The sequence below is a fragment of the Pelodiscus sinensis genome, chromosome 6 (assembly GCF_049634645.1).
Source record: "Pelodiscus sinensis isolate JC-2024 chromosome 6, ASM4963464v1, whole genome shotgun sequence".
NCBI lineage: Eukaryota > Metazoa > Chordata > Testudines > Trionychidae > Pelodiscus > Pelodiscus sinensis.
The window spans coordinates 128,490,636-128,513,492 of record NC_134716.1 but is presented as its reverse complement, the minus strand read 5'-3'; the positions used below and the strand labels follow the sequence as shown (position 1 = coordinate 128,513,492).

Genomic DNA, 22,857 nt, shown 5'->3' with positions numbered 1-22,857 from the left:
GAGTCACAAGCCGTTTCCCTCTGAACCCCGCTGAGGGAATCTCTGCATCTTCGTCGCCTGAACGGCTGTCTAATAGCCAGCTCAGGTGTGTCAGCTCTTACAGGCAGCCTGTGTCACTCGGATGTTGTATGAATTGCTGTGAGAGTTCATGGTAGTGTAGAAATACTGTAGCTGCTGATTCTATTTAACAAAATCCTGCAGTAAGTAGAAAATTGTGACTGGCAGTGCTTCCAGAACTAGTCACTTCTCTTCTCCCTCCCTTTAACCTACATCTGATACTAGTTGAAGATCTAATGAAGTACCTGGACCCTCAGTATATCGACCGAATGGCCGTTCCCGATGCCGTGAAACTGCAGTTCATTTTAGCAGGTAAGGCCTGGAGCAGGAGGGTATCTTCATTCCCCCAGAGCTCCAAAGACAAGTTGGGGGTGGGGAGTTGTAATTGAATGCTGCTCTCTTCATCTCAGTCATGGGCTTAGGGTAGAAACGCCTCATTTGGCATCTAGTCCTCAGTAAACTGGCTACTGCTTCAGTTCCCTGGGAATGCACCTCAGGCCGTGGAGCCGGTCGCTGTGCGAGGAGTGCTGCTCAGTCTACCCCTGAGTGTTTAAGGAGTGACATCGGTTCCCTCTGCGCCTTGGCTCAGAAGCTGGGGGGAGAGGGGTGTGTGGAATTACTGCTGGAAGTCCAGCATCTGTTGGGGTAACAAAGCTGCTCTATGAACACTAAAGTCCGTGTTCTGTGGCATTGAGTATCCAGGCGCAGAGGTTCTAAACCCGGCCAGGTCTCACAAGGGGCCTGAGTCGCCCCCCACTCCCTGTCGTAGGAATGTGTGAGCCAGTGACAGCTGGCAGCATGTGCTTTTCCCCTGGCCTGCTTAGTGAGGGCCCTCCTGAGTTCTGTTCCCGGCTCTTCCCTTGGCTTCCTGTGTGCCGCCTGTGAGCTTCGATGACCCGTCTGATGCTGCCTACCCAGAGAAGGGTGGGGGGTGTTTGAGACAGGCACCGAGGCCCTTGGCTGGAAGGGGCACTAGTCATGCAAAGCCTCATGGGATGGAGTCTTTGGGCTGCAGGTAGGTTTGATCCCGGGTGAGAAGGGGAAGCTGAGCCAGGCCAACGAATCGACTTCTGTTTTCTAACGTGTGAAGGGCTGAAGCAGGGTTTCCTTACACGTCTCCTGGTCTGTCTTTAACCAGAGGAGCAGTTTATCCTTAGCCAAGCCGCCCTCCTGGAACAGGTGCACAGCCTCCAGCCGTACCTGGACAGCGCCCACATCAAAGGTAACGAGCGCCGTCTGCAGCCTCCCTTGCCGGAGCTCAGTCCAGTGGCCCCTCCCGGTGTCCTTCGCACTGAGAACGGCTGGAAATGGCGCCTCCGGTCCCCACAAGCCAGTGTCGGAGCGTCCAGCTCAGAAGAGTTTGCAGCCTGGGAGGCTGGAGGCGCCCGAGCAGCGTTCAGAGCAACGCACAGCGTGGCGCGGCTGCCAGCTTCACGGCCTGGCCTTGAGTGGCATGTATCCCTCGGCCACGGCACTGCCACTGAGTGTCCCCAGGCCCCGCTGCGCTGGCTGGACTGGGGTGCTGGCAGGGACCGGTGGGGCAGGTGGGCAGCCGTGTTTGTCCTCCGGCCATTCTGAGCTGTGACCAGCTTCACCTGCCAAAGCCGCGCATTGAGCGAACCCCGAAGGGAAGGGTGTCAGTGCGTTCGGAGACCCTCGTCCCTTGACGTTGGGAACGGCCGTTCCCTGGGTGTCGGGGCTGGGCCGCGCCTGACTTGTTCTGTGGCTTTCAGCTGTTCCTGACCATGCTGCCAAGCTGCAGCGACTCACTCAGATCCACATACAGCAGCAGGTAGGGTGAATCCGTTCCATGGCTAATTACAGTGGGCAGGGACGGGGCCTCTCGTTAACCACAGGGAATGCTGGGCACGAAGGGGGTAACTGGCAGCACAGGCCAGAGCCCTCTGGCTGTGAGGATGGACAGTTTATTTCAGAGACATTGGGCTCAGTTTGTCCCGGAACGTGCCGTGAGTCAGCAGAGGTTTCTGCTCAGGAGCCTCGGGGTACAAAGGGCCAGTGGCTCGCCCTGCAGGGAGTAGCAAGGCGCTCTGCTGTCACGGAGATGCTGCCATTTCCTGCCCCATCCTGCCGGCTCCTATGCTAGGGGTGCCTCGTGCTTGGTGTTCCCCACGCTTCATTTGCTGGGCCGTTGCTGTGACGGTCAGACGCTTTCTGCAGCAACCCCCCACCGGCCAGATGCTAAGCCAAGCTCTGCCCTGGGCCAGGCTCTTCCGCTGCCTTGGTTTCCCCAGGATAGTTCCCTTCCTCGCAGGGCTGGGAGGTAGGTGCCCTGCAGGGCTGTGGAGCTGGAAGGGGAGGTATCCAGGCCAGGTGCCACTGCCTGTCTGCTCACTGAGAGCTTCCTTCTGCTGCAGGACCAGGGTGAAGCCATCACCGAGAACGTCCGGGCGCTCCTGGAAGACTACAATCAAATGGTATCCTTTAGTCTAGGGCCACGGGCTCTGCCCCAGCCGGCGTGGGGCGCCGGCCACTTGCAGGGCCATGCTCAGTCTGGATGTAGCTGGAGCAAGCGGCAGCCAAGGGCTTTCAGGGTTCTGCAGCCCAGCCGCTCTCTTAGGTAGCTGCCTGCTCTAGCCCTGGCTTTGAAAAGGGGGGAGCCGCCTGCGTATGGAGCTGTCCCCTCTGGCGCATCCTCTGTGGGGTGCGAGACACCACGAGGGGGCGGGGGGTGTTACCCTGCAGCTGCCAGTGCTCTGAGGGCCCAGCTAGCCCCATCTCCCCTCCTGGGGGTGGCTCTAGGGGCTCTCACGCGGGGCTAGAAACCCTGAGGCCTGGTCTCACAACAGCAGAAGTGATGGGACGTTGGCCTCTCCATTCTCACAGCCCCGAGCCCAGGGCTAACCCGGCCCTGGAGCTGCCAGCCTGGGGGTCCCTTGGGCTGCTGAGCACGGAGAGCAGCTGCCGGAGCTTCGTGGCTCTGCTGCCTTCAGCATGAGAAGTGGGGAGCCTGAAGGAAGGCCCTGGGCCTCTTCCCGGGGTGCAGCAGGGTTGGGGGTGGGCAGTGGAGTTCCAGGGTGTCGGGGGGCTGTTCTGGCTCTGTACCGAGCCTCGCTGTCCTCTGGGGCCCTAGAATCCCAGCTCTGAGAGAGACTCCTCCGGCTCGGCACAGGGCTTCCCTGGCCTGCAGTCTGATGGCTGCGCCCGGCTGGCGGCAGCGCAGGGCTCAGACGCCTCGGGTCCAGGTCAGCGGAGCCTGGCGCAGACGGCGGCCCCCGGACAGGTCTGTGCTCTCTGCCGGACGGGTCAGGCTCTGGGGCTGTGTCTGCCTCTGCTTCGCGGCCGGGTCTGTGCCACCCTCTGCCCTTCTTCCTTAAAAGCCGCCTGCAGACGCTGCTGCTGTCCAAGCAGTTCGTGCAGTGGGATGAGATGCTGGCGCGGCTGGAAGCGGCCAGGCAGGTGACGCCTGTGGCGGAGTGATGGCCGTGCTGTGTTGCCTGGAGAAATGCTGCCTGGTGCCCCAGGGCAGCACCGATCCTGGGTGGGCTGGGGGGGATGCAGCTGTGTTCGCACTGCAGGTCCCAGGATGCACTGCTCCGGCCTGGCTGCTTGGAGCAGAGCACTGCATGCTGGGATTTGTAGTCTGTGCGATGGAGGTGGCTGCCCGTGCTGCCAGCGGCTCTTGTAGCCCACGTTGGCCTGTGGGCTGCACCTTGTTCTCCTCGACCTTCTCCAAAATGGAGCTCCGTGCCCGGTGCCCTGTTAGGACTGGGCTGTCTGCACTGACCTGCCCTTCCAGGGAATACCTTTGCCGTCTAACTTATTCAGCCTCCCCGCTCTGCGCGCTGGGTGGGACGTGAGGGAAACTGGGATCCATCACCCTTATCTGTGCTCCAGAATAAAATCCTAAGACCTTGTCTGCAGGTGGCTCATTCCCTGTTCCTTGCAAACTTCCGGAGTCCTGGTAAGCCCAGGAGAACGGCTGGACTGCGCCAGACCAGAGGTCTGCCTGGCCCAGTGTCCTGTCTGCCCACGGTGGCCCATGCCGCTGCCCTGGAGGGAGTGAACAGAACAGGGAATCAGCGAGAGATCCCTCCCGTCACCCATTCCCCGCAGCTGGCCAGAAGAAACCAGCGCACCATCCCTGCTCATCCTGGCTAATAGCCATTGACGGACCTGTCCTCCAGGAACTTACCCAGTTCCTTTATGAACCCCATGTGGAAGCTGTTCCGTACCCCTCAGCGGTTTTGTTGCCGTTTTCTAACCTGTTTCCAATTCCGGTCTGATGCTACATGTGAGTGCTCCTAGTGATGGGCATGCTGCTGGTGCCACCCTGACAATCCCCTCCCTCCCGTACCTGCAGCTAGCCCTGCAGCGGGCTCCCAGCAGGGCTGTGGGTGTGGGTGTATGTGTGGGGGGGGCTGAACAAACAGCAGAGGCTGCTGCACTGCCTGGCAGGAGCAGCCCTCACTGGCACCAGACAGCAAACCAGCATGGTCTCTGGCATGGGAGGCCTATGCCCATCTGCTGTTCCCAGGGGAGTGGGGGGAACTAGCCAGCTGCTGTCGCTCCTTCTGCACCTGTGTAATGTGCAGGAAATAAAGCTCTGGCAGTAGGCAGGATTTCAGCTCGGTAGACACACTCTGGAGGTTTTATGCAGCCCTTAGGAAAACATCACGTTTCTCACAATTATCGATAACTTTCCAACAAAAAGCATTGGGCACCCAACTTTGGGCCTTGTGGCAAATACCGATGAATTAAGCCCTGGACTAGCGGTGCTCATGACAGATTACATTCGCTCTCAGCCAACAGGACAATTCCCACTAGTAATGCATATACCTGAGGCTTTGAAAGGGCTAATTTCCCAAAGACGAGAAACAGTGGGCATGAAACCATGTGGAAGGAAACGTAGAGAGAAACGTGACTGAAATTTCAGACTTCTAAGATTTTTTTTTAGCGGGCAGAACCCCACGATTCCACAATTTTAAAAAGGGCAAAAAAGCAGAAACCTTGCAACTGATGTAAGTTAGGAGGTATGAAGTGCAGAACTTGGCAAGGGAAGTTAAAGGTGGGGAAATCCATAACCGGCAGGCCTAAGGACAAGAAGGGGCTTTCAGTGTATAGCGGGACAAATGAATTCCCAGTGGTGGTATAAGCCCATTAGTAGATGAATAGGGTCAAATTGTTCATAATGATGCAGAACATAAGAACGGCCGTACTGGGTCAGACCAAAGGTCGATCCAGCCCAGTATCCTGTCTGCCCACAGTGGCCAGTGCCAGGTGCCCCAGAGAGGGTGGACCGAAGACAATGATCAAGCGATTTGTCTCCTGCCATCCCTCTCCAGCCTCTGACAAACAGAGGCCAAGGACACCATTTCTATCCCCTGGCTAATAGCCTTTTATGGATCTAACCTCCATGAAATTATCTAGCTTCTTAAACTTTAAAGAAGAGGCATGAGTGTTCAGTGCGTATGTTTTGTATTTGGGAAGAAGCAGGATGGACTTGCATCATATGAGGCTCATGAAGTACTTTCCAGCCCATTAGTATCTTAGGAGGATGTTAGATACCATCTCCAGGTTAAGCCGTCTTAAATCAGCCAGCCAGGTTAACTGGCACCTGAGAGTTCTCAGAATCAGCCGAGGAGATCGCTGGCCCACAGGTATTAATTCGTAATAAATCTTGGCCTATGGGGGTAAACCAAAAGACGAGAGAGTGCTAATGTGCCTGTATTCCAAAAGGGCAAGCAGCATGATCCGGGTACCTATGGGCCAATTAGACCAAGATCAATCCTGTGCAAAATACTGGAAAAGCTGATACAGGATTCAACTGATAGAAAATGGCAGGGCGGGAATATAGTGAATGCTGGTCCCCATGGTTTTGTGGGAATTTTGTCTTGTCAAATACACCTGAATTCATATTGAATGGCCTTACAAACGTGGTCACTAACAGTAAGTGCATGGATGTAATCTGCTTGAACTTTTGTAAGGCATTTGATTTAGTGCCACAAAACATTGTGACTTGGAAGATAAATGCTCGTGGGGCCATTTCTATATTTTGGTTGGTGTCTCAGGTGCTACAGGGCCCTTGTTGTCTGTGAAGTTTTTTCAACAGCGCTAGAGCACCTGTGAAATGGGGTCAGGCCGGACTATGTCTGGGTCTGGAGAAGTAGCTGTTGGTTGGGATTCAACACTGATTGGGGTGTTTCGAGTGGAGTTCCCGTGGGAGTAGTTCCAGGTCTGACCTTATCAACATTTCCTCAACAAGCGGGGCGGGGGGAGGGAACGTAGAACCCCTGCTCAGAATGTGGGCAGCTGGCAGCGTTCAGGAGAATGAGGTCCGGGCTGTTGTCAGAGCAATCTGGATGCTGCGTAAGCTGGGCCCATTCATGCCAATTGTGTCCTAGTGCAGCCACGTGTAACTCCACACACCTAGGAACAAGGCACGGCGGCTGTACCTACCCACGGGGGCACTGCCCTGGAAAGCAGCGGTGCTGGGAAGGCTTTAGGGCTCCTAGTTAAGGCTCAGATATAGTCCTGGGTACTCTTGGGTAAAAGTCACAGGCAGTAAATAAATGCATGGCCCATGCCTGTGGCTCACTAAACACCCCAACTAAGTCTTAGCTGCCCTGGGGTCCCCAAGGCCCCGACTACACTGGGGAACGGCCCAGGTCCATCCCCACTGGCAGCTGCCCTGGGACGGAGAACCATCTGTCCCCAGGGCCACCAAGCAATGGCTGTTCTGACAGCCCCACGGACTGTGCTGTGGGTGCTGCTGCAGCAGTCCTGGGACCAGTCCCAGCCATGCTCTGGCTGCCCTGGGACTGCAGGTACGGGGGCCCCAGAGCCAGCCGGAGCTGGGACAGTCCTCAGGGCCAGCTGCTGGAGCTCACCCAGCCATGGTCGGTGCAGCTGGCTGCGGGGCCAGCTGAGCGGCTGGCCGTAGGGCCGGTGACAGGTGGAGCCCCAGTGCGAGCCACACCGGCCGCTGCAGCTGTGCAATTTCACGGAGGCTGTGGGAAGTCGCAGTCAAACTCACAGCCGTGTAACTGACCACAAGCTCCCAGCCTGGTGCTGTGGCACACGGCTAGCGCGGTCCCTGGCCTACGGGCAGGGTGTGATTTCACCTGTCTCCAGCACTGGTGGGCCCAGCAATGGAGCTGGGCCGGTTCTGCTGCTGTCCCTGGGGCAGGCCGTTGACGAATGGGAGAGGGCACCGAGAAGGGGCCCAAAAGGAAGAGGCAAGGGCTGAGTCTGGATTTCGGCACCGGCTGGGCCCTGTGGGAGGAGCCTTGGCACCGCACGTGGGTTGGTGAGTGGCAGCCGACGAGATGGAGGACTTGGCAGCCCCACCGTCTATTGTGCCCGGCGTCCTGTCCCAGAGAGCAGCCAGGGCCAGCCGCTTCTGGGAAGTTATAAAACCTTCCTGCCGGACGGGTAGCGACTTGCCTGTGGGGGAGGTTCCTGCCCTGCCCTGCCCCAGCAGCGAGAGGCTGCTTATGGCAGCGTTTATCTCCTTTCTGCAGTCTGATAAAGCAGGCTGGGTTGCATCCAGCGCAGCCAACTGCGAGTTCCCAAATCGGGAACAAAGCCAGTAGGTCCCACGTCCAGGCTGGGGCTGTCCTGGGCAGCAGCGACTCGGGGGACGCTGTGGGCCTGGCAGAAAGCAGTGACCGTGAGCTCGCAGGGCGATGGCTTAGAGCAGGGGTGGGGAAGCTCAGGCCCCCCGAGGTTCAGGGCCCCCCCAGTGTTGGTGCTCCTGCCCCACCGCAGAGCTGGGGCAGACAAAATCTACCAGCCTGGCCCCCTAGGTTCGGTGTGTGGGGAGGGTCTTCTCCTCGTGTCGGGGGCCATGTCACAGGGTTTGTTGGGGGGTTTTCCCTCACTTGTGTGCAGCCCCCGACTGATTTTTCTGTGGGTCAGTGGCCCCCCACCCAAAGAGGGTCCCGCCCTGGTTTAGAGGGCTAATTGGCTCCTTAGACGTATCGAGTAACTGCAGCCGGCTCCCTCTGAAAGCCCCAGCCGGCTCTTCGGCCTCCTCAGGCCCTTCCCCAACCCTGCGGGAGGCTTGGGGGGCTGGTGGGCAGCTGGACGGAGAGGAGATCCCTGGGGGAAGGGCGGTGCTGTGACGAGGGGGGGCCAGACTCACCCCCCTTCCCCCCGTGGGACCCCAGCGGACTCTGGGATGGAGCAGCCATCTCTGAGCAGCTGATGGCCGCTGCAGAAAAGGGCTCAGATCCGGCCCTGTGCTTAGTACCAAGGGCCCATCACCATGGTATCTGGGACCTCCCTGGGCCCTTCCAGGCCTAGCTGTGCAGACTGTGCCTGCTGGGGCTCCGAGGGGGAGCTCCCCTACGGGAGACGGCGGCTGGGTGAGGGGGCAGGCCCAGACCCGTGGCTGCATTCCTGTCAGGCTGAGGGGGTTGTGTTACCTGCACAGATTGCTCTGTCACTCCCACGCTCTAAGGCAGGCTGGGAACCTTGTTGGTGTCACTAGTCCAATCCTAGTGAGATAAATAGAAAGGAACATAAACACTGTCAAATCAAGTGTAAACATGTAATAAGAAAAGCAAAAAAAGATTTTGAGGAACAGCTAGCCAGAAACTCAAAAAGAAATAACAAAATGTTTTTTAAGTACATTTGAAGCAGGAAGCCTGCTAAAAAGCCTGTGGGTCCCCTAGATGATCGAGCTATAAAAGGAGCAATCAAGGACGATAAAGCCATTGCGGAGAAACTAAATGATTTCTTTGCTTCAGTCTTCACGGCTGAGGATGTTGGGGAGATTCCTGAATCTGTACCGTCCTTTGTGGGTGATGAATCTGAGGAACTGTCCCGGATTGAAGTGTCATTAGAGGAGGTTTTGGAACAAATAGAAAAACTTAATGTTAACAAATCTCTGGGACCGGATGGCATTCATCCAAGGGTTCTAAAAGAACTTAAATGGGAAATTGCTGAGCTATTATCTGTGGTTTGTAACCTATCCTTTAAATTGGCTTCCGTACCTAATGACTGGAAGGTAGCCAACGTGACACCAATATTTAAAAAGGGCTCTAGAGGCGATCCTGGCAATTACAGACCGGTAAGTCTAACTTCAATACCGGGCAAATTAGTCGAAACAATAGTAAAGAATAAAATTGTGAATCATGTAGAAGAACATAATTTGTTGGACAAAAGTCAACATGGTTTCTGTAAAGGGAAATCCTGTCTTACTAATCTATTAGAGTTTTTTGAAGGGGTTAACAAACATGCGGACAAGGGGGATCCAGTAGATATAGTATACTTGGATTTTCAGAAAGCCTTTGACAAGGTCCCTCACCAAAGGCTCTTGTGTAAATTACATGGCCATGGGATAAGAGGGAAGGTCCTTTCTTGGATTGAGAACTGGTTAAAAGACAGGAAACAAAGGGTAGGAATAAATGGTAAATTTTCAGATTGGAGAGGAGTAACTAGTGGTGTACCCCAAGGGTCAGTCCTGGGACCAATCCTTTTCAACTTATTCATAAATGATCTGGAGAAAGGGGTAAGCAGTGAGGTGGTAAAGTTTGCAGATGATACCAAACTGTTTAGGATAGTCAAGACAGAAGCAGACTGTGAGGGACTCCAAGAAGATCTCACCAAACTGAGTGATTGGGCAACAAAATGGCAAATGAAATTTAATGTGGATAAGTGTAAAGTAATGCACATCGGGAAAAATAACCCCAACTATACGTTCAGTATGATGGGGGCTAATTTGGCTACGACAAATCAGGAAAGAGATCTTGGAGTTATCGTGGACAGTTCTCTGAAAACTTCCACACAGAGTGCAGCGGCGGTCAAAAAGGCAAATAGGATGCTAGGAATTATTAGGAAAGGGATAGAAAATAAGACCCAGAATATCTTACTGCCCCTGTATAAAACTAGGGTACGCCCACATCTTGAATACTGTGTACAGATGTGGTCTCCTCACCTCAAAAAAGATATTTTGGCCTTGGAAAGGGTTCAGAAAAGGGCAACTAAAATGATTAGGGGTTTGGAACGGGTCCCATATGAGGAGAGGCTAAAGAGACTGGGACTTTTCAGTTTAGAAAAGAGGAGACTGAGGGGGGATATGATAGAGGTCTATAAAATCATGAGTGGTGTGGAGAGGGCTGATAAAGAAAAGTTATTTATTAGTTCCCATAATAGAAGAACTAGAGGACACCAAATGAAATTAATGGGTAGCAGGTTTAAAACTAATAAAAGGAAGTTCTTCTTCACACAGCGTGTTGTCAACCTGTGGAACTCCTTGCCAGAGGAGGCTGTGAAGGCTAGGACTATAATAGAGTTTAAAGAGAAGCTGGATAAATTCATGGAGGTTAGGTCCATAAAAGGCTAATAGCCAGGGGATAAAATGGTGTCCTTGGCCTCTGTTTGTCAGATGCTGGAGAGAGATGGCAGGAGACAAATCGCTGATTGATGCTTGGGGAGAGGGGCGGGGAACCGGGGTGCCCTGTGATCAGCCCGCTTCCCATCCTGTTGGCAGACAGGATACTGGGCTAGATGGACCTTTGGTCTGACCCAGTACGGCCGTTCTTATGTTCTTATGTTCTTATGTTAGGGGCCTCTGACCCACAGAAAGATCAGTCGGGGCCACACACCAGTGAGAAGCAGCAAAAAACCCAAAACAACAACAAAACAACAAAAACCCCTCTATGACTGAGAAGGAGAAAGGCTAGTCGATTTCGTGGGCTCCAGTCCAGTATGGGGACTGTGGGGGGCTAGAGCCCCACTTTGGGCTCCCCGATGCTGAGGGGAGCCCCAAGCCTCAGGGGCCGGATCCAGCCAAGCTGGGGGCTGCATCCGGCCCGCAGACCTCAGGTTCCCCACCCCTGCTCTAGGGGCACACGGCTTTACCCAGTTCCTGGGGCTCAGGACGGAGCTTCCTGTGGGTTTGCAGGATGGTTTACCACGGAAACAGCAGCACACAGTAATAGCCTTGCTCTCTATTGGCGATTCCCAAGCCAGCAGAACACACGTGCTAAGCACACAGGGCCCTGCTCACCCGTCCTGATCAAAGCAGGTGAACTTTCCCTGCTAGCCAGGCAAGGTCGGTCTCTGGGTCCTGGCGGCTGCACCCCACGATCGAGCAGCGGACTCTAGGCAGCTGGTCTTCGGCTGGGTCATCATGGAGACGAGTTCTTCTCGGTCTTTCCTCCTCCTCCTTCCTGTTTCTTTTCCTGCTGGTCTCCTCCTTGGATGCCAGTTGAGAGAGTGACACTGGAGTCCTGCTTAGCTCTTCCTTTAATTATTTTACTAGCCAGCCCTAAGCGGCTGCAACAGACTGACCTAACCACTCCAGCCCACCACCTGAGTTGGTTTGCGCCCTAGCAAGAGGAATTACGCAGCAGCCAGAAACCGTTACGAACCAGACATGGATCCTGCCCACGGTAGGAACGTGTGGCCCGTTGCGCTAGAATGAGATGCTGTCGGACTAAGTTTTCTTTGGATCTGTGCCTTGGGTGGCAGAGGGGGCCACTAGGATGGACTCTCCTTCCGTACAGGCTGGTGTGGCACTAGTGCAATGCACATTTGGTGGCGTGTGAGGGCGTGGCTCCCTGCTTTACAGCAAATGGCTGCAGAGAAAGGCCCTAGGCTTTCGGCCTTCCCATAGGGCAGCCGGCAAAGGCCTTCTTACAGTCGCCTGGTCTCCCCACAGCCTCCGGCAGGTGGTACCAGGCCAGGCCTCGGCAGGAGAGGCCTGTGGGAGATGCTGGAGCAGCCATATGGTGGCAAAGGCGGCTGGGTCATTTTCCAGCTTCCCCTCCTCCAGTCCGCAGCTGCGGTTTCCAGCTTGGCTACAGCAAAGGGGGGTTCTCAGATGGGGGGGTTGGGGCCCTCGAGGGGGTGGGGAGGTTCTCACAGGGAAGGTCGTGAGCTGCCCGTCGACACCCGCCCCCCGCTTTCCCTCCAGCGTGTATAATGGTGTTGAACCGTGGTTTGGATTTACAAGCGGGGGGTGGGGGTCCCGCTCACAGGCTTGCTGCGTGGAAGGGCTCAGCCAGACAAATGCTGGCAAACCACTGGACAGGAGTGTGGCGCGACGGGCTGCAGGGACTACAGATCCCAGCATGCAACCTTGTCAGCCGATGGTCAGGGCAGTGAGTGGTGTGTGTGTGTGTGTGTTATATACCCGAGACTTCAACTGCTGAGACCGGGGTCCCTTTGCAGCGGGCAACCTGGAGAAGGTTGACGGTCGCCCCAAGAAGTTTACAGGGAGAGCTTATTACACCTCAGATTTCAGCTGCTAGAATACAGGATCCCTTCGCAGTGGGCAGTCTAGGGAAGACTGAGAGATGCCCCAACGGATCTGTCACCTGGGAGTGAGACGATCCAAAACGCTCAAGCTCTTCCTATACCTGTCCCTTATGACCGGCTGAAGTTCTTTTAAATTGTGCTTGGTTCTGTTACAGCAACTGAAGGAGTCAGGTTAAAGCTTAAACAGTTACTATTTTATTGTTACAGGGTAAACTTAGCTGTTAAATGCTACTGCTGTGCTACAGCCACTACAAAGGACAGGACAGAAATTACACTAATAAGTCACTTACAGATACCATGAAACCCTTTTGGTTCTCTGAGCTCTTATTAAATGTATGCAAAATAGACACCTAGCAGGTATATATTCTCACCCCTGCGTTCCAGACTTGGCGTGGCCAGTGTCTTTCTCTCAATCCGTTGGGAAGAAGTAGGACGAGGTTGGGCGTCCCACAGATCTCGGGAGACAATCAATACCTGCCAGCAGGTGTAGATGATTGCAGCTCAAATGGGGTGGGCTACTAAACCCCTCTTTATACCCCTTGGGTCACGTAGGCTTCTTCCTGGTCTCAAGTGGCCAATTAGGAAAAATGGCTTTGAACACCAAGTTTCCCACGAAGGGTGCAAAGCATAATTCACACCTGGGAAAATGCAGACAATGGGCACCTCTGGTATGTGATGGGCAAAAGCTCCTCTCCTGGGACAGTGCAGGCGTGTCAATTACTGGTACTAGCCATCAGGGCGACGGGAGGCCCCGGGTCGTCAGCTAGCCCATTTACTGTCTGGTTTCTGTTTATGGTAGAGTCAGGGACAGGCAGCACACCTGCGTTCCCAGGGCATCAAAGGCTGACTGCCTTTCTCTTGCTCTCTGGGGGGGGGGGGGGGGGGGGGGCGGAAACCAAGATGGGGTTCATGTCTGGCTATAAACCTCCTAGCATCCCTGGCCAGGCGGCTGCCCCTGTTCTGGAAGGAGATGCTGGCTGGTTCTGGAGCACATACCAGGGGCCTTTTCCAGGTACCAGCCTCAACATTCGGCCCAAGGGTCCTACCCGCGCTGCCGCGGGGCTCCCATGGCTGGGGGCTCCCAGGCCTGGAGTGTTAGCGAGGGTGCTCAGCACCCAGGTCCAATCAGCTGGGCAGGAGATCGAGCCGCTGGTGAAACAGCTTGTGCGGCAAGGGGAGGCCAAGGAACAAGGGGGTGCCCGCGTGGGGCAGCAAAGGAGAGGGATCCATTTTGCCCTGGCAGCCACCCACCAAGCATCATGAAACCCACACTGCCTGTGACGGGACGGCGCAGCCCCGCACTGAAGCCCAAGGAGCTCCCCTGGCCCAGCTGGCCGAGCGGGCCCTGCCCTTGCGGCCCTCCTGGGCATGCTCGAGAGTTAGGGCGGAGATAAGAGCCCAGACGGGCAGTAGGGGTCGGGGGGGGATAGCCGGAGGGGCAGGAGCTCAGGGAGGAGTTCCTGAGCTGCCCCAGCTACCTCGTGAGCCGTGCCTGCTGCCTCCGCCGCCCCAGGAGCAGCACCCCTAGCCCCAGATGCCCGGGAGTAGCCCCAGCCTCAGCGCCAGTGTGGGGTGTGCGGGGCGCCGGATTGGGTCTGGCCTGGTGAGCAGCCCACAGGGGACCCTGCACAGCGGGCCAGAGGCAGGAAGGAGCCCAGGGCGGAGGAGGGACCTGCGGGAGGTCAGCGTGTTCCCGCAGCATCCCCGCCGACCAAACTTTCGCTGCCACCAGGGCCCTGTGCTGGGACCCAGTGGAGTGGGAGGGCCTGGGTCCCTCTCCCTTCCCGCCCCCCACAATCCAGCCTCCAGGACTTTGAGAGGGGCTCACCCAGGAACTAGGCTAGAGGGCCGTATTTCCCCTGAGCAAGGGGCACTAAACTTTGGGACTAGGCCAGAGGGCCGTATTTCCCCTGAGCAAAGGGCACTGAACTTTGGGACTAGATCAGGGGGCCGTATTTCCCCTGAGCAAAGGGCATTGAACTTTGAGACTAGGCAAGAGGGCAGAATTTCCCCTGAGCAAAGGGCATTGAACTTTGGGACTAGGCCAGAGGGCCGTATTTCCCCTGAGCAAAGGGCATTGAACTTTGGGACTAGGCCAGAGGGCCATATTTCCCCTGAGCAAGGGGCACTGAACTTTGGGACTAGGCCAGAGGGCCGTATTTCCCCTAAGCAAAGGGCATTGAACATTGAGACTAGGCAAGAGGGCCGTATTTCCCCTGAAAAAGGGGCATTGAACTTTGGAACTAGGTCAGGGGGCTGTATTTCCCCTAAGCAAGGGGCATTGAACTTTGGGACTGGGCCAGAGGGCAGTATTTCCCCTGAGCAAGGGGCACTAAACTTTGGGACTAGGTCAGGGGGCCGTATTTCCCCTGAGCAAAGGGCACTGAACTTTGGGACTGGGCCAGAGGGCCGTATTTCCCCTGAGCAAGGGAGAGTCTGCTCTAGGATCGGGGCTCACCCCCTGACACTGCCCCGACCTTTCCCCGACAGCCTCCTGAGGTGGTCTCCAGCTGGAATCCCTGCTCGGGCGGCCGTGGCCGGGGGCTTGGCCCTTCCATTACCTCCCAAGAAGGCCAGAGAAAGCTCCTCTTTGGTTTGCCGCTCACGTCCACCTGGGGCTTTTGGTTCTCAGGGCAGCAAATGGATTAAGTGCCCCTGGAGGAAAGCGGCAGGGCCAGGTGCAGGTCAGGCTCACAGCAGATCGAGGCCAGCCACAGAGCTCCCGCCCCAGAGAGAGAGACCCCAGGTGTGTTTATTACACAGTCTGCCAGGCGTGGCGGCGGTTAGCTTGGCTCAGGCATGCAGGTGAACAGTATAATACAGGTTTATCTTTCCATCACATCTCCCTTTCAGTTCTACATTCCTCCCACGGATCATGTTTATTCTGTCACGCTGCCTGCTCAGTGTCTCTGGAGCATGCCGGTGTTTCAGGTGCACAGCCGAGGCCTGGGCCCACGTGGTCTTCTGGCTGTGCCCCCGTTACACCTGGCTGCTGCCTGTTGGGACCCCTCGAGTTGTCTTCTTGTTCTGCATCCACTATCTGGAGTGTTGGCTTGGTTGATTGTTCTTTCTGAGGCCCGGTCAGTGTGGACAGTTTCTGTTGGTCTTGCTCAGATGTAATCAAGGGTCTGAATTTTTTTTTTTTTGGTGACAACTCGAGGTCTCCATCCTGTTCCTCCATCCGATAGGACATGAACACTGTCACCAGGTTTTAAACCCAGCCGTTTTCTAGCAAGGGGACTGTTGTTGTAAAGACAACTGTCTTTAGTTTAGAAAAGAGAAGATTGAGGGGGGACGTGAGAGCCGTTTTCAGGTATCTAAAAGGGTGTCATAAGAAGGAGGCAGAAAACTTGTTCATCTTGGCCTCTGGGGATAGAACAAGAAGCAATGGGCTTAAACTGCAGCAAGGGAGGTTGAGGTTGGACATTAGGAAAAAGTTCCTAACTGTCAGGGTGGTCAAACACTGGAATAAATTGCCCAGGGAGGTTGCGGAATCCCCATCTCTGGAGATATTTCAGAGTAGGTTAGATAAATGTCTCTCAGGGATGGTCTAGACAGTATTTGGTCCTGCCATGAGGGCAGGGGACTGGACTCGATGACTCTCGAGGTCCCTTCCAGTCCTAGTATTCTATGATTCTATGATTCTAAGTCGTTAGTAAGCTCTTTTTATCCAGTTCCACTACTTGCGTCAAGTCTGGCTATTTCACAGCTAGGTTCTCTTTCACAGTTGGAACAGCAGCTCTGAGTTGTCTTCCTCGCAGGAGTTGTGCTGGGCCATGAGTATTATCGGCTGTTGGCGCTGATCTGTAACTCATGGAAGAGTAAGGAGTAGATCTTCCTGCTGTAAGCTTTTCTTGGCTGTCTGTACATCTCTCTCAGGCTACATCTAGACTACAGGCTTCTTTCGGAGGAAGCTTTTTTCGGAAGAGATCTTCTGAAAAAGCTTCTTCCGAAAGGGAATGTCCACACTGCCAAAGTGCATCGAAAAAACAATCTGCTTTTTCAAAAGAGAGCGTCCACACTGAATGGACGCTCTCACATGTAAGCTGTGATTACTATGGACAGAGCGGCCACCAGGACACCTGGGCTTTTTCCTCTTTCCTCTTCTTCCGAAAGAACTCCCTCTTCCCCGTCCACACACGCAGAAAGGCGTCTTCCTCGTAGAATGAGGATTACCAATGCCGGAAAAACCCCTCTGTTCTTTGGATTTTCTTGCGGAAGAACGCAATTGCAGTGCAGACGTTCCTCAAGATTGTGTAGTGCAGACATAGTAGACATACCCTCAGCCTCTCTTCGCTTGAGGATGAGCAGGCTGGGACAGACTGGGCCAGGTCTGGGCACAGCTGAGGGCATCCACTCAGGGCGAATTGCTCCAATTTGGGGCTCCTTACTGCCCCTGACTGGAGACCTTCCCAAATAGGCCACAAACCAGTCGCACCGAGCACTTCAGCTGCCTACCTGGCCAGCCGGAAGCCTCACGAGCAAAACCCCTCTGACACCCCAGCTCTTCCTGTGTCCCAATCAGCCCCAGGCCTGCACACAGGTGAGGGGTTATAGAACCCAATCCCACTTACCCCGAACGGGTTCTTCCCGATCCCAAGAAACCAGCCACAGTTCAGGTCAATTTACACTCTGGATCTCACCCACAAGATCACGCTGAGCCAATCCCTTAGCATCTAAAATCTAAAGGTTTATTATTAAAAGGAAGAAAAACACGAGAGTGAGGTTGTTAAAGGAGAATACATTACATGCATCGAATCTCCCAGTTCTCGATGCAGGCTCTTAGCAGAGATGTTATAAACTGTTGTCTTAAAAGTCTCTGGTTACATCCTATGTCAGGACGGGTCCATAGTTCTTTCTGGCTCGTTGTTCCTTGCAAGGCTGCCTCTGGGATTCCGAGGAAAAACTGAAGAACCGCCTCCTGGAGTCTGCCACGTGGCATCTTATATTCATCCCTGGTCTCTTCCAAGATGGAGAGGGTCACATGGTCATTGCCAGGTGTGTCTTTTGCATTCAGAGATCCACTGTTCCTGGAGCCTCGCTCATTAGCATATCCATGGGCTGAGCATTCCTCTGCATTGCTCAGCCACATAAGAACATAAGAACGGCTGTACTGGGTCAGACCAAAGGTCCATCTAGCCCAGTATCCTGTCTGCCGACAGTGGCCAACACCAGGTGCCCCAGAGGGGGTGGATCGAAGACAATGATCAAGCGATTTGTCTCCTGCCATCCCTCTCCAGCCTCTGACAAACAGAGGCCAGGGACACCATTTCTATCCCCTGGCTAATAGCCTTTTATGGACCTAACCTCCATGAAATTATCTAGCTTTTCTTTAAACTCTATTATAGTCCTAGCCTTCACAGCCTCCTCTGGCAAGGAGTTCCACAGGTTGACTACACGCTGTGTGAAGAAGAACTTTCTTTTATTAGTTTTAAACCTGCTCCCCATTAATTTCATTTGGTGTCCTCTAGTTGAGACAGAAGTTTCCAGCATCCATACAGAGTACATGTGTATAACTCCACACACAGACATTATACAATTATATGAACAGCATCTACAGAATCAGTAGACGGTAAGCTTTTGTTTGACACCTCATGTGGCCCCCTTTGTATACACTTGGGGCAAACACCCTCCCCCCATGGGTGCAGCAGTGATCTGGCTGCTCCCCTTAAAATCTAGTAACATGACGCAAGCTTCTAGTAATATGAGCAGCATCATATTTCATTTGGAATGATTTGAATTCTGCTGCAATGAATGGTTGTGCATTATCTGTCTCTAGTTGTTCTGGAATATGGATGAGAGTAAAAGTGAACTTCAGTTTTGCAATTACATGGCAACCTGTTTTAGTCTCTCAAATACGTATTTTCTGTATGTGGGGAAAAAAGTCAGCTAGGACTGGGTAAGGCTGTTCTCTGACTAGTCTCTTCCAAGGGCTTTCAGACAGGAGTGTTTGTGCACTGCCTGGTTCGGCATTGTTTGTTGAGTTGATTTGCACGGAATGTCCTTTTAAATGTCCGATATTATCAAGCCCTCCATCCTTCCCCCTGTCTCACTAGGCCCCTCATAGCTGCCACAGTTTTGCTGGGAAGGTTATTGATCTTGGATCACAATCATGTTCAGTGCAAAACTTTTGTCTTTGTATGTGATTTTTGTGGTGAACTGGCCCGTGTAGGTCGGAATCCCTCCAAGGCTAATCAAGGCAAAGTCAAGCGATTTCAGCTCTGGGAAGAGGGGTAGGTGAGTTTCCGTCCCTTTTGCCCTGACTGTGAAGTTTACTCCTGAGTTAATTTTAAAGTCAATAGTCTTGCCATGCACACTGGGTTTCGCTCGCATCAGATGTGATCAATTCCAGAAACAAGGACTCTCAATTGTCTGTAATATGGGCCCATTCCCTGACTGCCTTGCCAAACAGCTGCAAAATGTCCGTGTTTTTTGCATGTATTACACCTTGCATCTTTGGCTAAACGTACAGCTGTTGGCCTATTCCTTTCCCCATATCTTGTGCATTTAGGCTGAAAGGTTTTGAGTTTGGAATTCTCTCTTCTTGCTCCAAGGGTTTTAGGCTAACGACTTGTAGCCTTCATGCTCTTTACAGTTTCTAAGCTCATTTCAGGCTTTTAAGTTGCTCCGGCCTTTTGTGCTGCTATTTGACTAGTTCAAACTGCTTTGCGGTCTGTATAACTGTGGGTAGGGTTAAGCCTGTTTTTAATTGTAGCTGCCGTGGAACATTTTTGCCTGTTAGCCCAATAACCAGCCTTTCTGGGATCTTTTCATGTTTTGCACCCCCCAAATCACAGTGTCCTGACAAGGCATGTCAGGGGTGGGCAATAATTTTTGATGGGGGGTCCACTTCAAGATTTGGAAAGTGGGTGAGGGCTGCACTCTTCCATGCTATCAGTGGAGGAGGTGCGGGGTCTGGGATGGAAGTTGGGTGCAGAAGGGAGCTTGGGGTAAGAGAGTGTTTGGGTGAAGGAGGCATTTGTGACCTGGAGCACTGGACTGGGGTGCAGGAGGTTGGATTGTGACCTAGGCTCTCTGTAGCCCAGCTCCCCACTGCGCTCACAGCACAGCCCACCTCGCAGGGGACAGATACATCGCAGCTGGCAGTGACGGGGGGATAGAATCCTAGAGCACTAGGACTGGCAGGGACCTCGAGAGCCATCAAGTCCAGTCCCCTGCCCTCACGGCAGGACCAAGCACCGTCTAGATCATTCCTGGCAGGTGTCTGTCCAACCTGCTCTTCAATATCTCCAGCGATGGAGATTCTACAACCCCCCCAAGCAATTTATTCCAGTGTTTCCCCACCCTGACAGACAGGAACTGTCTCCTAATGTCCAACCTAAACCTCCCTTGCTGCAGTTTAAGCCCCTTGCTTCTTGTCCTGTCCTCAGAGGCCAAGGGGAACAATTTTTCTCCCTCCTCCTTGTGAAACCCTTTTAGAGACTTGAAACCCGCTCTCATGGTTTTGGAAAAGAGAAGACTGAGAGGGGAACTTCGTTTTCTCTTTTCTAAACTAAACAAGCCCAGTTCCTTCAGCCTTCCCTCAGAGCTCATGTTCTCTAGACCTTTCATGCTTGTTGCTCTTCTCTGGACCCTCTGCAATTTCTTCACACTTCTTCGAATGTGGCTCCCAGAACTGGACCCAATCCTCCAACTGAGGCCTGACCAGCGCAGAGCAGAGCGGAAGAATGACTCCTCGTGTCTTGCTCACCACACTCCCGTTCGTGCAGCCCAGAATCGTGTTTGCTTTTCTTGCAACAGCCTCCCCCAGTTGACTCATGTTTAGCTTGCGGTCCACTCTGACCCCTGGATCCCTTTCTGCAGGACTCCTCCCTAGACAGCCGCTTCCCATGCTGTGTGTGTGAGACGGATTGTTCCTTCCAAAGTGGAGCACTTTGCATTTGTCCTTATGAAACTTCACCCTATTGACCTCAGACCATTTCTCCAATTTATCCAGATCATTTTGAAATATGACTCTATCCTCCAGAGCATTTGCAACCCCTCCCAGCTTGGCGTCATCTGCAGACTTAATAAGCGTCCTCCCTATGCCGTTATCTAAATGGTTGATGACGATATTGGACAGAACCAGCCCCAAAACAGACCCCTGTGGAGCCCCCTTGTTCTGCCCTTCCAGCCTGACTGTGACTCGTTAATTACTCCTCTCCGAGAACTAAGCAGCTCTAAGCAGCGCTCCCCTCTGGACCAGGGGTCCTGCAGCCCCGTTCTGTTGGGGAGCTGCGGGTCTCAGATCAGCAGGTGTGCCAAGCTTCCCACGGCCTCTCTGGCAGCATCCCCGCTAATGCACCCTGCTGCAAACCTCCCCTTTCTTCAAGGGTAATCTCCCCTCCCTGGCTCTGCTACTCCGAGGCTGGGTCTCCTTGCCTGAGCAGCCAGTGTCTCACCCTGGTCCCCCTGAGAGACGTCACCCCCAGCCAGCTGGGATCAGGGCCCTGGGGGAGAATGGGCCAGCAGAGCCTGCAGGAGAGCCCATCGCTGGAGTCTAGACCCTGCCGGAGTCCCTCTCTCTTCCGCTTTCCCTGGGCAGCAGCCATCCCAGACCCGGGCTGCTCCCTTTGTCTCCACTGGCGGCTGGGCTGGCCCCATCTGGTCCCTGCCCCTGGGCTGCTGCCGTTCAAAGCTAATGTCCCATCGCTGACCTTCATCACTCCCCCAGGGCGACTCCCCCACACGGGGGCCTGGTTCTGATGCAACAACCCAGCCTGGCCATGTGACTCCCACACCTCATCCCTCATTCCCTCGTCCCGCAGGAGAAACGAGCCTCCTCACACCGGGGTAGGGGGGTGGGGAGAGTACACACTGAGTGGGGAAACTGAGTCACGTTTTCCATGACAATATTGCCCCAAATGCCTGCACAGTGCTGGACAGACGGAGAGCGGGGGGAGGTGCCCGGTGCTCACAGAGAGCCATGCACACGAGCCTTTGCCGAGCTGGGCAAGCAGCAGCTGCAGTCTCCAGTAGGATCTGAACGGGGCACTCGGCAGTGAAGGCTGCTCCCCGGCGTGGTGATTCTTCACCTTGCTCCTGGTTGCAAAGCTGCGTGTGGCCCGAAATCCCAGCGCCCGCCTGCCTGCTCGCGCTTCCCCCAGGACCATGGATTCCGGTTAAATGGCCCCGCCCCAGTTGGTTTTCCCCACGCAGGCCCCTGCTGGTTGGGTTTGCTTGTCCTCACAGTGATCCTACCCTTGGGCTCCCCACACGGCCAAGCCCGGCCTGGAAATCCCCTGCACAGTTGCCATTGGATTTATCGCCAGGCCTGTCAGCTTTGTTTAAAGTGGGAGATGGGGCAGCAGTCGCTTACCGGCTGGTTCCACCGCCTCGGCCGACAGCGCTTGCATTCTGGAGCCTCTTGTTTGCAAACCTTCTAGTGGGGCCCCTGCCTTAATCTCTCCCAGTCGCTGCAAATGGAGAGACCAGCTGAGCAGCTGGGGGACAGGGACGGACACACGGGGTTTTTCTGAACGATGGACACGGTGCGGGAGCATGACAGGGAGCTCTGAGACCACACGGCGAGTTTGTAAGCACCAGGAGGAGAATAAGGTTGGAAGGTATATCCAAGGTGGATTTGCCAAGAACAAATCACGCCAAACCAATCCATTTGCTGTGTCTGATGGTATCACTGGCTTAGTGAAAGGGGGGAAAGCAGTAGATATGCTGTATCTTGATTTTAGCATGACTTTTGACACGGTCTGCATGACAGTCTCATGAGCAAATTAGGGAAATGACGTCCAGGTGAAATTTCTCAAAGGTGGATGCACAACTGATTGAACGATGGCAGCCAAAGAGTGGTTGGACAGTTTTATTAGAAACAAAACAGCTCCCCCCGCCTGTTTTGGGCCTCTAGGTTCCTATTTCACTGGCAAATAACCAGGAGAAGTCTGGTGCCATCAATCAGTTTGCACAGCTTGGGAGTTAGTCACACACGAGGCAATCTCAGGATGTAGCAGATCCACACAGATCACTCCCAGAAAAGACTTGCAGGTGACAGCCGGGGCGTAGCGTGTGATGTGTTCCTGTAGGCAAGGAAGAAATTGTTCAGTTTCTGCTGGTAACTCAAAATAGACTTGTCGGCTTTTCAGTCACACTCCGATGTGAGTGCAAAGTGTTGCACTAGTCCACTTGCAGCAGGATTCAGAGAGCACTAGAACTGGCAGGGATCTTGTGAGAACAAGTCCAGCCCCTAGCCCTCATGGCAGGACCTGGCATTGTCTCAATCATCCCTGACAGGTGTCTGTCCAACCTGCTCTTCAATATCTCCAACGATGGAGATTCCACAACCTCCCTGGGCAATTTATTCCAGTGTTTCACCACCCAGACCTGCAGGAACTTTTTCCTAATGTCCAACCTAAACCTCCCTTGCTGCAATTTAAGCCCATTGCTTCTAGTCTTATCATCAGACATTAAGGAAAATAATTTCTCTCCTTGTCCTCATAACACCCGTTTAGGTTCCTGAAAGCTGTGATCATGTCCCCTCTCAGTCTTCTGTTTCCCATATGGCGTATGTAATCACTTAAAAGTTTATCATCAGCTTCAGAGCTAATTGCATACGAGTTG

General features: G+C 54.1%; 1 protein-coding gene across 2 annotated transcripts in view; it reads left to right on the top strand.

The window, feature by feature from the left end:
* Nucleotides 1-3,932, top strand: part of DCTN3 (dynactin subunit 3) — a 6,155-nt gene extending 2,223 nt beyond the window's left edge. For both annotated transcript variants that reach the window (XM_075932817.1, XM_075932818.1), the window contains exons 3-7: nt 283-369; nt 1,196-1,279; nt 1,791-1,849; nt 2,433-2,492; nt 3,406-3,932. In XM_075932817.1, coding sequence (XP_075788932.1) covers nt 283-369; nt 1,196-1,279; nt 1,791-1,849; nt 2,433-2,492; nt 3,406-3,495 — 380 coding nt within the window. In that variant the 3' untranslated portion in view covers nt 3,496-3,932. The remainder of the gene's footprint in view (nt 1-282; nt 370-1,195; nt 1,280-1,790; nt 1,850-2,432; nt 2,493-3,405) is intronic.
* The last annotated feature ends 18,925 nt before the right edge of the window (nt 3,933-22,857 follow it).